Source organism: Eucalyptus grandis, chromosome 9 (assembly GCF_016545825.1).
Source record: "Eucalyptus grandis isolate ANBG69807.140 chromosome 9, ASM1654582v1, whole genome shotgun sequence".
NCBI lineage: Eukaryota > Viridiplantae > Streptophyta > Magnoliopsida > Myrtales > Myrtaceae > Eucalyptus > Eucalyptus grandis.
Genome location: NC_052620.1, coordinates 27,562,223 through 27,577,191, shown reverse-complemented (window position 1 = coordinate 27,577,191; position 14,969 = coordinate 27,562,223). Strand labels below are relative to the sequence as shown.

General features: G+C 42.4%; 2 protein-coding genes across 2 annotated transcripts; both read right to left on the bottom strand.

The window, feature by feature from the left end:
• Positions 1 to 301: 301 nt before the first annotated feature.
• LOC104419027 (ubiquitin domain-containing protein DSK2b) lies at positions 302 to 5,833 on the bottom strand. The gene is made up of 8 exons (XM_010030531.3): positions 5,221 to 5,833; positions 2,771 to 3,535; positions 2,077 to 2,261; positions 1,875 to 1,988; positions 1,305 to 1,363; positions 1,040 to 1,068; positions 823 to 912; positions 302 to 701 (listed from the first exon to the last, which is right to left on the bottom strand). The coding sequence occupies exons 1-8, from the start codon at positions 5,450 to 5,452 to the stop codon at positions 553 to 555; spliced, it is 1,623 nt and encodes a 540-aa protein (XP_010028833.1). The 5' UTR covers positions 5,453 to 5,833; the 3' UTR covers positions 302 to 552.
• Positions 5,834 to 8,110: 2,277 nt separating this feature from the next.
• On the bottom strand, positions 8,111 to 11,547 carry LOC104419026 (U-box domain-containing protein 15). The gene is made up of 4 exons (XM_010030530.3): positions 10,753 to 11,547; positions 10,546 to 10,662; positions 9,920 to 10,342; positions 8,111 to 9,640 (listed from the first exon to the last, which is right to left on the bottom strand). The coding sequence occupies exons 1-4, from the start codon at positions 11,098 to 11,100 to the stop codon at positions 8,585 to 8,587; spliced, it is 1,944 nt and encodes a 647-aa protein (XP_010028832.1). The 5' UTR covers positions 11,101 to 11,547; the 3' UTR covers positions 8,111 to 8,584.
• Positions 11,548 to 14,969: the final 3,422 nt, after the last annotated feature.

Genomic DNA, 14,969 nt, shown 5'->3' with positions numbered 1-14,969 from the left:
AACAGGAGGAGGGTAGAGCTACGCTTGCTCGCAGAGAGAGAATCGAACAATCAACATACTCAAAACAAGGCAAGGAGAAGTAAGATAGTAAGAAGCAGAGAAGCGGTAGGATGACTTGAAACTGCGCTCGCCTGTCGACCCGAGAATCATGCCACTAAACCACGGGATCGAAAATGCGACCCACAATTAAGAATGAGGAACTTCAACACGAAAATCAAAACGCCCTAGTTCACATCAAATTAGGGAAAAAAATTTCCAATTAAAAAAAAAAAGAAAAAAAAAAAGAAAAGAGAGAGAGAGATAAACAAGACGAGTGCTGTAATTGCCGTATGTACAAATAACCCAATAAGAGGAAGAGAGACACGGCAGGGACGAGCGACAGGCTAGTCGACATTAAGAACCTATTTTTTCCACAATTCTTATTCGCTGGTCCAAAATGGGGTGTATTCCTTCTTCTGCATGGTCCCATTGTACAGTATAATCCAAACCGAATAATCCTACACAACCATGAATTCTCCCCGATTTAAGGAAAAAAAAGGAGCCTCAAATGCCTCACTGACCAGGATTCCCCAAAAGACGCTCAACAGCAGCATGAACATTCCCAGAAGTAGCACGCAGCGCACTGATGTTCTCCTGCGTGTTGTAGAAACCCATTTCTTGAAGTTGTGACAACTGAGTTGCATAAAGTTCCTCCGGAGGCACTGCCAGAAAAGAAATCATAGACAAAAAGCTTAATGGTTAAGTAGCTGAATGGTATTGCAATTAAAAGCAAAAACTCCTAAAAAGATGGTTAGGATGGAGAAGATGGAAAAAGGTGCAAACCATCTGGTGTGTTTGGTACTGTAAACCCGCCAGCTCCAAGACCACCAAACATATTCATCAATAACTCCAGCCCTGTGTTATTCATTGTTCCTGGTAGATGGAAAGCATATTCAGAGTGTCAAGAGACCAAGTTCAAAAGTACAGAGGAGAAAATGAAGCTAAAATGTAATAAATCAAGCATGTCCATGTGTTAGGACTCTTGACAATATCAAGCTACCTGCGGTCCCCCCTGTCTGACCCGGTTCCCTGCACGAGAGATATGTCAGTAACCACAAGAAACCCAAAAAAGGAATATCAGAGAGAGAGAGAGAGAGGAATGACAAGATCCAGAAAATTAAGCTTTCAGTTTTTCTTTTATTTTCCTTCAGCTAAAGAACAATGTAATGGATGCTATGTAGACAGAGTAAGTGGCATTTAATTGATCAGCTTATCTCAAAAACAAGTTCGCCCTTTCATCAATTTTTTTGGCTTCAAAAACTTACTGGGTTGTTTGTGACCGATTTAGTTGAGCAAAAAGTGACTGCTGCAATGCTAGCATTTGCTGCAACAAAGTAGAGAAAGCAGGAGAGTCAGTCTCGGGAATTTGCAACATAATATTCTCCTAATGCTACAGCACTATCAATTGCAAGGTAATCCCCCCCAAAAAAAAAAAAAAAAAAACACGCACACCACCAATCTTCTCTCATTCTCCTTTTCTATTTAAAGAATAGAGTGTGCATGTCATTAGAGCTCGCTCTGTGCTCCTCACTTTCTGAGAATATCATGCAATTCATTGATTTTGGCATAGACATCTAAACAATTCTTAAAGAGATTTCAAGAAACCAAAGCAAATATTCAACAGAACGTTTCATCTAGATAGAGAGAATGTAGACAAGACCATCCATTCACAATTAACAACAACTTAATACTTCATATCCAGATGGCAAACATCTCCAAGTCCACATATCCACAAAGAAGACAGATGGAACCCACCCATATCTTTAACATATAGTGAATGCCAACGTTAGTATGTATCAGTATAAGCGTTAAACAACACCTCCGACTTCTAGTACCTGCAATGTCTCGGGGGAAGTTAACTGACGCATAAGTTCAGGATTTTGCATCATTTCTCTCACTTGGGGATTTGCATCGACCATAGTTCGCAGCTGAGGGTTGACATTGATAATCTATAAATCAAGATGAAGATTTCTAAGATAGTGAGTGAATGCAAACTCAACCTGAATTAAAAAACACCATTATTGTTCAAACTGCTACCTGATTTATGTACTGAGGATCCGAAATTAGGTTCTGCATCATCTGGGATATAGCTGGATTTTGCATCATGCCGGTGAACATTTGATCCATCCCTGTGATACCAAGCCCTCCCAAACCTGCAACCCCAGGTGCTCTTGTTTCCCCAACAGGGGTTGACCTCGCTGTAGTATTTGTCTGTGTGGGCCCTGAAACCCCCAATATATTAGAATCAATATTAGAATCATTATCCCATAGAATGTTTTAAAAGAAAAACCAATTTTATTTAAGGATGAATGCTAAAGGAGGTGTACATTACAACTATTAGGGGAGTCCAGCTGTCACAGCTGCCAGATGTACATAATAAATATTTTGTGGGGGAGGGGGGAATCCAGCTACTTTATAGCTGCCAGACTACCATCACCAAGTCAGTAATTAAAATGTGCTGATTGCAGAATCAGTATCCACAGATGATGTTCCCATGAGTAATGACAGTTCTTTGGATGGAAGTAGCCATATAAAGGCCTCTAATTCAAGTAATTTATACAGCTCGGAATATCTGGGAAAGATGCTGATCTATAACGAGGCACATCCCCGACCAAGTTATCAAGACTTCTATTTGGCTTTCGCCATAATGCAAAAATATTCATACTCGGAAGTCCAAAGCTCAATAAAGAAGATTTGCTTAAGTAGAGCAAGAGAAGAAATTTGCACTTACCGCTAGCATTACTCCAAGGATTAGGTAGTGGATTTGTATTTGGGGCAGTAGGCCCCTGCCCCGTTTCGGAGCCGGTGCTTGAAGGATTGTTAGTCCCATCCCTACCCTGTGCACCACCTCTGCCTCCTAAAAGAGCCGCAAATGGGTTTGCACCCAAATCATTTCCATTATTTCCTCCCATTGTTGTGGCATTGAGAAAAGGTTCTTGTACATTTTCATACATGCGCCGCAACATGTTAAACCCCTCAGGAGAAGCTTCAATGTTACTCATAGCTCTGTCCGTATTTCGCATCATCTCACGCATGAGCTCTGGATTCCTTGCAGCCTCTAATGTCTGCCGCAGAATACTAGGATCATTAAGTATATGTGCCAGCTCAGGGTTTCTATCAATTATCTCACGCATTTGAGGATTGCTCATCATCAAACTGCGCATCAGCTCAGGATTGTTCATCAGGTTTTGAATGGCAGGCATATTCATTATTTCCCTCATGATGTTGGGATTCTGAGTAAGCTGTTGCTGTACTTGTTCCAACTCTGGAAGCCCAGCTCCAAATAATCCAGAGGCCCCACCGCCACCCAAGGGATTTAGACCAAGCCCAGGGAACAAAGATGCCCCAAGACCTGCTCCCCCACCTTCATTGGAACCAACACCTCGAGTGACACCTGGTGCAGCATCGGAAATTCCACCACCAGGAGTAGCAGGGGGAGGAGGTGTTGCTGGTGGCAAACCGCGGACCATATGAACTGTGTGATCAGCTTGCAAACCTTGACAAATGAAAAGGAAACAAGAAAAAACAACTAATGAAAAAGGGATCTCAGAAACAAAGAACAAATCACAGACAAGTCTCCACAACATGAATATCTGACAGACAAAAGGCGGTAGGACCGGCATACAAAGACAGAATTGTAGCTGAAAGCACCATGAAACCCACTATTTCAATCACAGATACCTCCATAAAAAGGATAAGAAGCTCTCCTAGTAAATAGGCAAATGATCACCAAGTTCAGGCCACAAATCTCATTGGAGAACTCGATAGACAATAATAAAGCAACCCCTAAAGAAAAATTATTCCCAGAGGAGTGTGATTAGGCTATTATATCAAACAGATGACAGATGAAAAAAGAGGGGGAAAAACTCTTATAAAGAGACTGTCTGTACTAAGTGCTTCTGAGGTCACTTATCAGACATGTCTTGATATCTTCGGGAGGGAAGACATAAAATATCACATCCTCTTGTGATTGGTCTTGTATTTGTGGTTTCAAACTAATAATGGATTTCCAATTAACAGAGGTAACCATCTCCTTCACTCTAAGAATACTTTACTCGGATGAGTTGAGGCAAACCAACAAGATGAATCTTGGATCTTGACAAGAAGCAGGAGAAGAGAGGGATCATACTCCGTTACCATCTACAACTTGCAAAATGGAGAAGTCTGATAACCAGACCATAACTCGATTTCCTAAGACCAAGCTGTCCTTGCTCATATGGAAAAAGGTTTAGATCTGAATCTAGTCTGCATCTGGCATCAGTCAAGATATCGATACAGTTTATGACAATAGTGCACTCATTCATCATACTTCTGACACCAGATGAATGACCATCCAACATTCCTACCCTAATTTTCCAACCTTCACTAACAATCAAAAGATAAATACATCCTTGGACACAAGCTTTATGTCAGTAATTGCCACTACAATTAAGACTCGGAGGAACTAAGCAGTGGAGCTCGAAGTCTCTTCTACCTTGATACATACAGCTTGCATTACCACCATGTCCGAGCCAACACCGCCTTTTCCAATATAAGGGGAGGTGAGAAAGCGATTTATTTTTGGATCGCCTAATTCAGTAGCTCGAAAATAGGTGAAAATCCCTGAACTAACCGCGAATAAGTGCCAATTACCACGCTTCCACTCCGTATAGAGAAAAACGAAAAGCTAATTCGCACGTTTTCTCCAGATTCTTGGAACTTGTGATATCAAATATCTATGATATACAATTAGGAAACCGTTACCCTTGTCGTTAAAAGCACATATCAGCTCCGTTTAACGGACCATTTAATGAAATGCCGCACGAGAACGTAACCATAAAAATATACCAAAATAGGATAAGGACCTCGAGGCATGAAATCCAGAAATCCCAATCTAAGCCGCCAAAGCATAAGAGTTCAGTTGCATAACAACAAAACATGTTCAGTTGCATAACAACAAAACATACTTAATACCAGAGGGAACAGCTGAAATCCGAGCCTCCCGTGAACTGCCTCAAGGAATCAAAACTAGTAAGCAGCCGATTCCCCCAATCAAAACCCACGTCGGCCCACCCTCCCTCCATCGATGCCGACTCGCAATTCAGCTAAACCCCGCCCCCCCCCCGCCCGCCCCGCCCGCCCCAACCCACACAAGCAAAGGCACCAGAAATCAGAGACAAAAGAGACCGCGAGGGCCATTACCATAACTCTCGAGGGTCTGATCGTCCTTCAAAATGCGACCTTTGTAGATCAACCGCTGCTGATCGGCCGGCACGTCGCAGCTCTGGGCGAGGACCCCCTTGAAGGCCCCGACGGTGGCGTCGAGGGCGGTCTTGACCGTGAACTTGGAGCCGTTGGAGCACCGTATGTTGACGACCACCCCTTCCTCGCCGCCGCCGACCCTGGCGTCGCTCGAATCGCCCTCCGATCCCATTTTCCCCTCGCTCGCTCCGCCCGCCGCAGCACCACCACCAGCACCACCACCGATCGATCGATCGATCGATCGAGATGACAAAAACCCTAACCCTAGAGCCCCCCAGGAGAAGAAGAAGAAGAAGAAGAAGAAGAAGAAGGAAGAGGAAGATAGGACAGCCCCCAATCAAATACGAAATCGTAGAAAGAGAAGATCGAGGGGCTTTCGAATGACGATTCTGCGCGCAGGCGGAATCGAATTGCTTGAGAGAGAGAGAGAGAGAGAGAGAGAGAGAGAAGGGGACAAAAAGGAGGAGAGAAGTGTGGAATTTTGGGTCGGGTGCGTCCAATGTGAACGAGAGCTTTTTTTTGCAGGGAGAGAGAGAGACGAAGGGGAAGGAAGGGAGGGAGGGAGGGATTCTCTGTAGTTTGGTTCGCATATTCCAACCAACGCCGGGGGTTTGGTATCGTACGAGCCGGGAGGACCGCCAATGGAATCTCGCCACGTGGCTGGAAAGGGGGCCTCGTTCCCCGGAATGCCCTCCCTGGGGCGTCGAGGTTTTCCCCGGCGGATCCATGCGATTGCGCCCCCCGACAGTCCGGCACGTAGGACCGTCAGAGCGTGTGGAGCAAATTGATAATTTGAGGGTGTTTTCCCTTTCTGTATGGTTCCTTCTTCTGTAGGGAAAAAAAAAAAAAAAAAAAGAACAAGGAGAAGATTGTGAGTTTTTTTTTTTTTTTTTTTTTTTATCTTCCTTGCTGTTTATTCGATACACTCTCGAGAAGGCGATCGGAACAAAATTGAGGTATTTGGTTTAGCATTTTAGAAGCCTTTTGAAACCAAAATTAACATCTTTAGAGTTTCTTAACTCCATATAAATCTCCGATATTAACCTTTGGCATTTTCCAAAATGCCACTTTTCAGAATTAGCAAATCATTTTTTTCTTTCTAACTTTGCGTTGATTAGTATTTTTATATTACATTTTTACCCTCACAATCACTGTTCATCATCTCCTTCACTAAAACTGAATTTTTAATACTCCACCCAGGATTGCGCAAGGCTTTTAGGTGATCATCGACAAACATGAGTCTGAATTATTGAGTGGGTTACCAAGGGTCACATGATATCGATGTTGCCTCACCTAGCCCTTTCGACAATTCACAACAATTGATTTGTTCATCAGATTTGCTTCCATGACAAAAATGATGAATAGTGGTCATGGCCTCTGTTTTTTCTCTTTTTTATTTTATTTCAAAGCCACATTCCAAAAAATTACTTGATTAAACAGTATTTTCTTTGAATAAATGCACAAATGAATTAAAGATCCCAAACCTCTCCCAAACGCATGACATTTGTGATGGACATTTATGTTGTTTTAATGAATGGGTGAGGAATTTTTATTTTATTTTTTTGGCCGAAGGGATGAGGAATGAAAATGTGTAGAAAATGCCCAAAATTTAAATTTGGGAGAGCCCCTAGCCGAAGAAAAAGGGAGAAAAATACTCACAATTTTAAATTCTTCCTCCTTTTTTTTCTTTGCCAAAAAATTATTATTTCAAAATTTTCCATTCTAATTTTCATTACCCCATATTTCCAAGTCTCCTAAATGAAGTATTGATTGACATTGTTGATCAGTGCAATGGATGGTGTCAATTAAGTTGCACTCGACTCCAAAAGAGACCATCAGCGATAGAGAAACTAGGAAACTAGTTTCAAATCCAATCTATAAATTGGTATGATCATTCTAGTTCTCGGGTGAGTTTTCATTCGACAAATTCTTATTAGTTTCAAAAATTTAGAATAGGGAATTGATCCAACCTCCATATAGAACCGACGTAGTTGCATACCCTTGAGTTAGTCTAATGGATTACTCTTCATCTATCGAGAATTTTTACGAAGAAATCTAATCTAATATAGTATAGTGGAGAGTGACTCGAGGGACATCAAATACCCTTAATTTAAAGAAGCAAATCATTTCTTATATGGAAAATTCAAATAAAGGCATGAAATGCTCTAATTTTCTCAAATATATTAGATATTGTTACAAATAAGGACATAAAATCTCCTCGTTTTTTTCAAATAATAGACTAAAGTTCCTAAAGTGAAACTTGTTTCAAATAAGAATCTAAAGTAACCATATCAATCTTAAAGGAAGCTTAACCTTGCTAGTGAAGGGTATTATAGCCTTATACTTTTTAAAATATTTTTTTTCTTTCTTCTTTTTCCATTTTTCCTCTTCCCTCCGCTGGCCATTGACAAGGTGTAGCAATGGCCAAGGGAGGAAAGAGAAAAAATAAAAAATAAAAAAAGAAAAGAAAATGAAAGGAAAGGAAAAAACCAAAAACTTGTAAAAATATACTTAGATTTTTTTTTTTTTACTAAAAGACTCCTTTTTCGATGACTGAAATAGTCACCAGCTGGTCGAAAATCTTTATTTGAAATAATTTAGCCACTTTAAGTGCTTATATGAGAAAATAAAAGTACTTTGCGCTACTATTTGAATTTTTCCCTTTATTTTATAATAAGAAATTATGAATTTTGCCAATGAAGTGAAATTTGAAGGAAAATCTTCTCAACTTACAAAAAAAGGGTTTAGTTTTGTTATTACTTTTATTAAGCAATAAAGTTGACTATTTATAATAGTTATGAGGTAGGAAGAAATATTATAGAACATCCACTTATGCCATAATTCATATATGCCCAATAAGATTAATTTGGCTATGCAAACTACAGCATGACTCATATAAGCGTAATGAAATCAATTCGGCTGAAGCAACAAAAGTGTCTAGTTCGATTATCTTTGTAAGAGTGCATCTTGTTGCTCCCTCTCTGAGCAACTCCACATGCAACTTTTGCGGGAGGCTGACTAGAAATCTCGCATGCCTCGTCTTCATCTGCTCGAGAGACATATGAAGATGGCGCATCTTTAGATGCATCAAGCTCGCAGTCTCTGCTGACAGAAAGAGCTCTCTCGCTGCGCATTCAACTCGAGCTGAAACCTCATGCCGTCATGTTTTTACAAGAGCAAGAACAGAGGATTCACCATTTGGGTACTCACCTCTAGTCCATAGGACCACACAGACATCGAGTCGCCGACGAAAGCTCAAAAATGTGGCCGGAAGTCGAAAGAAAGTCGCCCATTTCGTGACGTCTCAGGCAATGTGCTCGCACTTACTCATGTGCTGCAGCAGAGAATTGGCTTTCCTCTGGCCTCTGTTAGTCCCGTTTCGGGCCATCTCCACCAGATGTTCGTATACTCCATACTGAAGCGAGGCCAGCACGAAGGACGAGTTGTGCAGCCCCAGCTCCAGCAGCACCGATGTCGCGCACTCCTTGTTCTTGGGTGTCCCGTTCTTGATGATCTCCACCAGTGTCTTGATGAAAGATAGCCGCCCCAACTGGCCTCGCCCCTCGGGGTGCGAGGCGAGAAGCAACAAGATCGAGAGCGCCTCATCGATCATTCCCAAATTCTTGTCCTCGAGCAAATTGAGCAACGGCGGTATGGAGCCCGCCTTGATGGCCCTGGACTTGTTCGCTTGGTGCAAGGACAAGTTGAAAAGCGCGGTAGCCGCGTCCTTCTTACCTCGAACTGTTCCGTTTTTCAGAAGATCCACTAAGGGAGGAATCCCATTCGTGGAGCCCACAAGCACCTTGTTCTCGTCGAGCATCGATATGCTAAACAAGGCTGCTGCAGAGTTCTCCCGCGCCTCATCCGTTCCGTTCTGCAGTATATCAATTATAGCTGGAATCGCGCCTTCCTGGGCAATTACTCTCTTGTTCGCCTCGTTGAGGGACAAGTTTAGGAGTGCAGTCACGGCGTGTTCTTGGATTTTAGAGTCTGGAAACGACAAGAGCTGAACTAGAGGCGTGACTCCTCCCATGCTGGCTATCAGGATTCTGTTATCAGGGTTATCCTTGGAGAGAGTCCGGAGCTCCAGAATTGCGTGCCTTCGCGCATTCAGCTGAGGAGAGGACAGATCTTGTACAAGGCAAGATATCTGCTTCACGAGTTCGCTCGAAGAGCCATCGGAACCAACGGAAATGGCCTTTCTTGGAAGCTCAAAGTCATTCTTCTCGCACCATTGCAAAATAAGGTTGCGGAGGGCATAATTGGGCACCACCAACAAGTGATGCAAGATTTGTCCGGTCTTCGGGCACGTCCGATGATTCGAATCCAGCCACTTCTGTATGCTCTCTCTTTCGTAGGTCTTATATAAGACAGAAAAGGATATCTCAGCTTACAAATCAATCTTATGCACTACTTATATCGATGCTCTGAACTGCAACTGTTGTATGAACATCAATGTCTAGAAAAATTTGCGGAGGATTGAGCTTCAACTATCTCGCAATGCGTGCTGAGACTAGAAGATGAAGCGTGATGCTTCACTCGAAATCTGTCCTTTAAACTCACAGTTTCTCTGTTAAACTACTTGTGTTTTAGTTTCTGCAAGAATGCAATGTGTTCTGGTGGTGATTAGTGGAATTACCTGTCCGGTGGCGACAATAACAGGATCCGTCATTATCTCGAGCGTGATCGGGCATAAGTATTCATGAGGAATGGAGAAAGACGGCAACTTTTCCAGAGTCCTCGAGGAAACAGAACAATCCTGCGCGCTTGGCTCCTCGAACCCGATGATCCGTTTGAACTTACCAAATAAGCCCATTATTTGCCGGATGTTCTGCGCATCTTTTCCGAACTGCTTCACGAGTTTACTGATGGCGACTGTTTCTGCTTTCAGATCGCAGAAGGTCCGTAGTTCCAATCTGTTCGCAAGGCGCTGTAGGATGGCATTGTCCACATTCCGGTCATCCTTCTCGGATAGTACCACCATCAGATCCATCGCCAACTCAATGTCCTGCGTGTCTCTCCTCTTTTGAGCCCTCTTGAGTTGCATCCGCATTAGCTCGACCTTCATATACACGAGACCCATCAGTATTTCGGCGAACGATTGACCGACGGAACAATACACAAAATTCATCTAAATTTACTAGTTTGAGCTCATGAATTCGCTCAGTCAGTCGAATTCCTCTTGATTCTGCGAAACCGAATCCGAGAACTTGCTCTGAAGGAGACAACAATGTCATTAAACTAAAGAGTCTGCTGCAAACTTACTTGTTCCTGGACTTCAACCGAGACCCCGAGCTCATCGTAAGGCATATCATCCAAGGCCTCGTTTAGCTTATCGTAAACAGCATGGAATCTACTCATGACCGCCTCGCTCTCCAACACCTGCATTTTTTTTTTTTATCGAAACCCAGTTCAGAAGATCGAAAACGAGGAACCCAGATGAGCACACGACTGGGTAAACAGTTAGCGAACCAGATAAATCTTGCTCCCGCAGTGACATTGCTTCAACAGCTTGTTAGCCGCAACCACCGCTTGCCTCAGGCGAACCAGGGTAGCGTCCAAACCATCACCGGCGGGGGAATCTCCGGCGCGGCGGGCCTCTCCGATCTCTTCCAAAAGCGGGACCAGCAGCTTCAACCTCCTCGCCAGATTCAGACACTCCTTCCTCTGCGTCTTCCTGTAGCCGCCGTAGGACCCAGCCTTCTCGATCACTCCGATCAAGTACTCAACAACGCCACCGCCTGCATTACCGTCCGCGCCGCCGCACGACGAGCAGGGCGAGCTAGAAACGGAGGAGCTCTCTCCCGCTTCTCCCTCCATGATGACCCACCAGGCGCAGGCGGGACTACTCCCCAGAAGGGTACCTCGAGGGGGGTCGCTTCTCCGGGGAAGACGAACAGTTCTGTCCCTAGAGCGACTGGCGAGATTGCGCTGCAGTCGAATGATGATGATGATGGTGGTGGTGGTGGGGCGGGGACGCCGTTAAAAGGGCCCCGTTCACGTAAAGGGCACGTCCGAGGACTTGACTCCGAGGCGTCCCGACTTCTAGCAAGGGCGTGAATTTCTCTCCTCTCCTCTCCCTTTCCCTTTCCGAGCTCTCCGAATCGGTCCCGAAATGTCAAATGATTGGCGGCTCGGTACAATGACTCGCTGTGTAATTTCGCGGATTCCGGGGCAATCTAGAGAGGGAAGAGAAGGAGATGGACACTTGGACAGGACTTTCGAAAATCAGTTAAGTCAGTCAGTCGTGTTACGTGGGGGCGGTTCACGCGGTTTTTCGGACATGGCATGGCATGGGATGGGGGCGACGCGCATTCCCACAGATGCCGACTTTCGCGACGGTTCCTCGGTGGCGTCGTGCATATCGTTTGTAGAGCGTCCGACCCCACCACGAGCTTTCTGATTTCGGGCAATTGGTGGGTCCCGAATAGTGCTCTTTGTCTTTTGTTTTCCCTCTTCTCCTTCTCTTTTTTTTTTTAATTTTCGGTTGCCTATTTTTGGGTGTGCCAGCCTTGATCCGCGGGACACGGGAAATCTTGGGGGTGGAGCCTTTTGTTTCGTGATGGGACAATAGATTGATTAATGGATCATTACCCTTATGTATTAGACCTATCAAAATGAGTTACACACTCCTTTTTTAACGTGCATTTGATAAATTTAAGTTATTAGGTGAGTTAATTATATTCAATGAATAAGTCATAAATGAAATAACTCATTAGACAAATTTCACCTCTATAAGTTTCTCTTCACCCTTTCTCGTCCGCGCTTAATCGTTTACTTGCTCACCCTATCCTCTTACCTCAACTCGAGTACAAGTTTTCCTAAGTTGGGTTCAATATGTGCATTTTAGCAACATGGATTGGGTGTGAGTTGAGCTGAGTATGGATTGCTAGATTCACATATTATGGAAATAGGCTAAAAATGGGTTAATGGTGCGTTTGGTAACCATTCAATTCCTAATAACAATTTCTACTAAAAAATAATTATTTTTGGATTTTGTTCCGTGTACAAGTTTATGAGCATTCGAAAGTATTTAATAATTATACAAAATTTATATTTCTAAAATAAAAATGCGTTTGGTACGATCCTTAATTTTTTTTTAACTTTAATTTGATTGCATTTTCTTCTTCTTCTTTTTTTTTTTTCTTTTCTTCTTCTTCTTCTTCTTTTTCCTCTACCCAATCATCGGCCTCGACCATGACCAATAACGAGCTAGATGAGAGTCAACAACCTCACACAACCTCTCAAGGCAAGGCTCATCCTTGCAGATCTAGAAGAGGTCGAGCCTCGCCTAGCCAAAACTCGCCTAGCCACAAGCAACCAACTAGAGGAATAAGAAGAAGAAAAGAGAAAAAGAGAGAAGAAAATTACTTGATTCTTAAGTTGTTTTTGGGAGTAATAAAGTAACTTTTTTCTACTTCTTGATTATATTTCAAATTTATTCTCGAAAATAAATACGTTACTAAACGAATTTTTATTTTTTTATTTCGGAAAACAAATGAATGGAAACTATCACCGTTTGGCCAGTTATTGAACGGGGCCTAAATGTATCAATTTGGGTCCAACCATTTTCAACCCGACCTCAAGCCACCCATTTTTTTGGGCAAATTTCTTTCTTTTTTTTTTTGAAAAAATTTCAAGAACAAACCAATGAGATCCTATCAAAATTACCTATCGGGCAATCTAAATATTTGGTGACTAAATCAACTAGAGAAATTATCTGAAACGTAGTCCACACTCCAATTGACTCCCATCGAGTCGTCGGCGACCGAAGTAAAGTCCGGGGCAGAGGCGATTGGACATGCTGACTTGAACGGATGCTATATTCAAAGTCCATCTAGACCTTGATATGGGCTAAGGTGCCCGTTCGATGGTCTTTTACTCTCCTCTAAGGTCTAGCGCGCCTCGCTTCAACCTCTCCTTTTGGGGCCACCACCAAAGCCGAAAGAAAAAATGGCAACTTCGATGAGAGATTTGATCAAATGGCGGACAGCTAATGTTGTTTGCTAGCTCGGTTTTTAAGTCCCTCGGGTCTTGGGTCGGTGCACCGTGACCCCACCGTGTCCCTAATCCTCCCTTCACCGTCGATGAAAAGGGATTAGGGGATCGGTCGTTTTTGTCTGGGTCTTGCAAATGGTCCAAAAAGTCCATTTGGTGCACTTTGCATCGCCATCAAAGTCGTCGTTAATTTCTTATCCAATTCCACACTTCCAGTTGGAAAAGGAAAGAACTAATATCTCAGTGGATAAAGTGGAGAGAAGATAAGGCTAAATTTAATGAACTGGATTTCACATCGAATTTCAAACGAGGGAATAACATCGCCGCCCCTCGAGTTGTTTAAGGTTTTTGAATACATGGCTCAAGGCTCATGATTGAGGTACGTAGGGAAACTTGGTGGATTGATATTGGCTGGCAAATCGAATTATACGTTATGCTTCATAATTCTATGAATATGGCGATAGATTTCATCGTATGACTTGTATGCAATGGAATTAGAGGTTCTAAAATGATTCTCTCTACTTCGTGGTTATCGTACATTTCGTGGTTATCGTACACAGTGAGTTTCACTATATATATAAAAGTTATAATGCAATCAAGTATTTATAAGTACAATTGAGATTTCAAAAAGAATTTCCATTTTCTTTGGCAGAACGCTTTTTTTTTCGTTGAAAAAGAAAACGCCCATCCCATTAATTTTAGGGCAGTCAATGTCGAAGAAGTCTATTTTACTTAGATATATATAGATGGCGACATGTCGGGCGGGGTATCATTGCTCTAAACTTAATGATGCTTGGCCCCAAAAAAGGCAAAAGGATAAAAAAAGAGATTACTTGGTGGGGAAGTTGAATATTAATTCTTTACCAAAAAAAAAAGTTGAATATTAATTACGCTTGCTTCCTAATCAAGAGATCCCCTTGAATAATTATTATTCATACTATAATTAGATGGACACAATATATTTTTCTTTATTTTTACTCTACTTTGCACAGTCTAACACATGGTGCTAAGTGTGAAAACCATTCTCATGTATAAAATCGAGTAAAATGAAAACATATTTTGAAAACTAAGTAACAATGTAAATATGGAAACTTGTGAATCTATTTGACTTTGTTGTGGAAAGTCGAGGGACTAGATTGATTAAAATTAAAAATGCTGGGGATTGAATTGTATATTCCACAATAATTTAGGACTCGTGGTACCTTTCTTTCTGTTTGATTAAACAAAAATCGCTATATTAACTGTTTAAGAATAATTTGATGATCACGTCGTACGAATTAAAAATCTAAAGACAATACTGCATATGGACCCAAAATTTAAAAAAATCGATAGTGTCGTTTCCCCTTTTTGTTAGTGGAGCACTTGTGTATAATTCTGTAACTGAGAGACAGAGAGAGCACAAAGGCCGTCCATCAAATCAAATATAACAACATCAATGCTTGCCACCCATTAATCTCATTCAGGAAATCAGTGGAGGCCCAAAACTTAGAGAGAGTTCAAATTTGGACAAAGCCTCAAAAGCTATTAATAGTAAGCCCGATATTAGAAGGGCCAGCCCGGCCCGGTCCAATCTCACATAATCATTCTAGGAGGTCCTCTCTTTTGGCGAGGATGCAATCTAAGGCTCCGTTCGTTTTGCGGAAAATAACTTCAGGAAAATATTTTCCGAAATTTCCGGTGTTCGGGTGGGC

Bases quoted from the DNA above. Each gene is read 5' to 3' on its own strand.
- LOC104419027 (XM_010030531.3), bottom strand. From the start codon at position 5,452: ATGGGATCGGAGGGCGATTCGAGCGACGCCAGGGTCGGCGGCGGCGAG. The intron at 1,989-2,076 runs GTAGCAGTTTGA...CTTGATTTATAG, and splicing joins ATCCTCAGTACATAAATCAG to ATTATCAATGTCAACCCTCA. The intron at 702-822 runs GTTTGCACCTTT...CTTTTCTGGCAG, and splicing joins AGTACCAAACACACCAGATG to TGCCTCCGGAGGAACTTTAT.
- LOC104419026 (XM_010030530.3), bottom strand. From the start codon at position 11,100: ATGGAGGGAGAAGCGGGAGAGAGCTCCTCCGTTTCTAGCTCGCCCTGC. The intron at 10,663-10,752 runs GTTCGCTAACTG...AAAAAAATGCAG, and splicing joins GCGGGAGCAAGATTTATCTG to GTGTTGGAGAGCGAGGCGGT. The intron at 10,343-10,545 runs GTAAGTTTGCAG...GTGTATATGAAG, and splicing joins CGGTTGAAGTCCAGGAACAA to GTCGAGCTAATGCGGATGCA.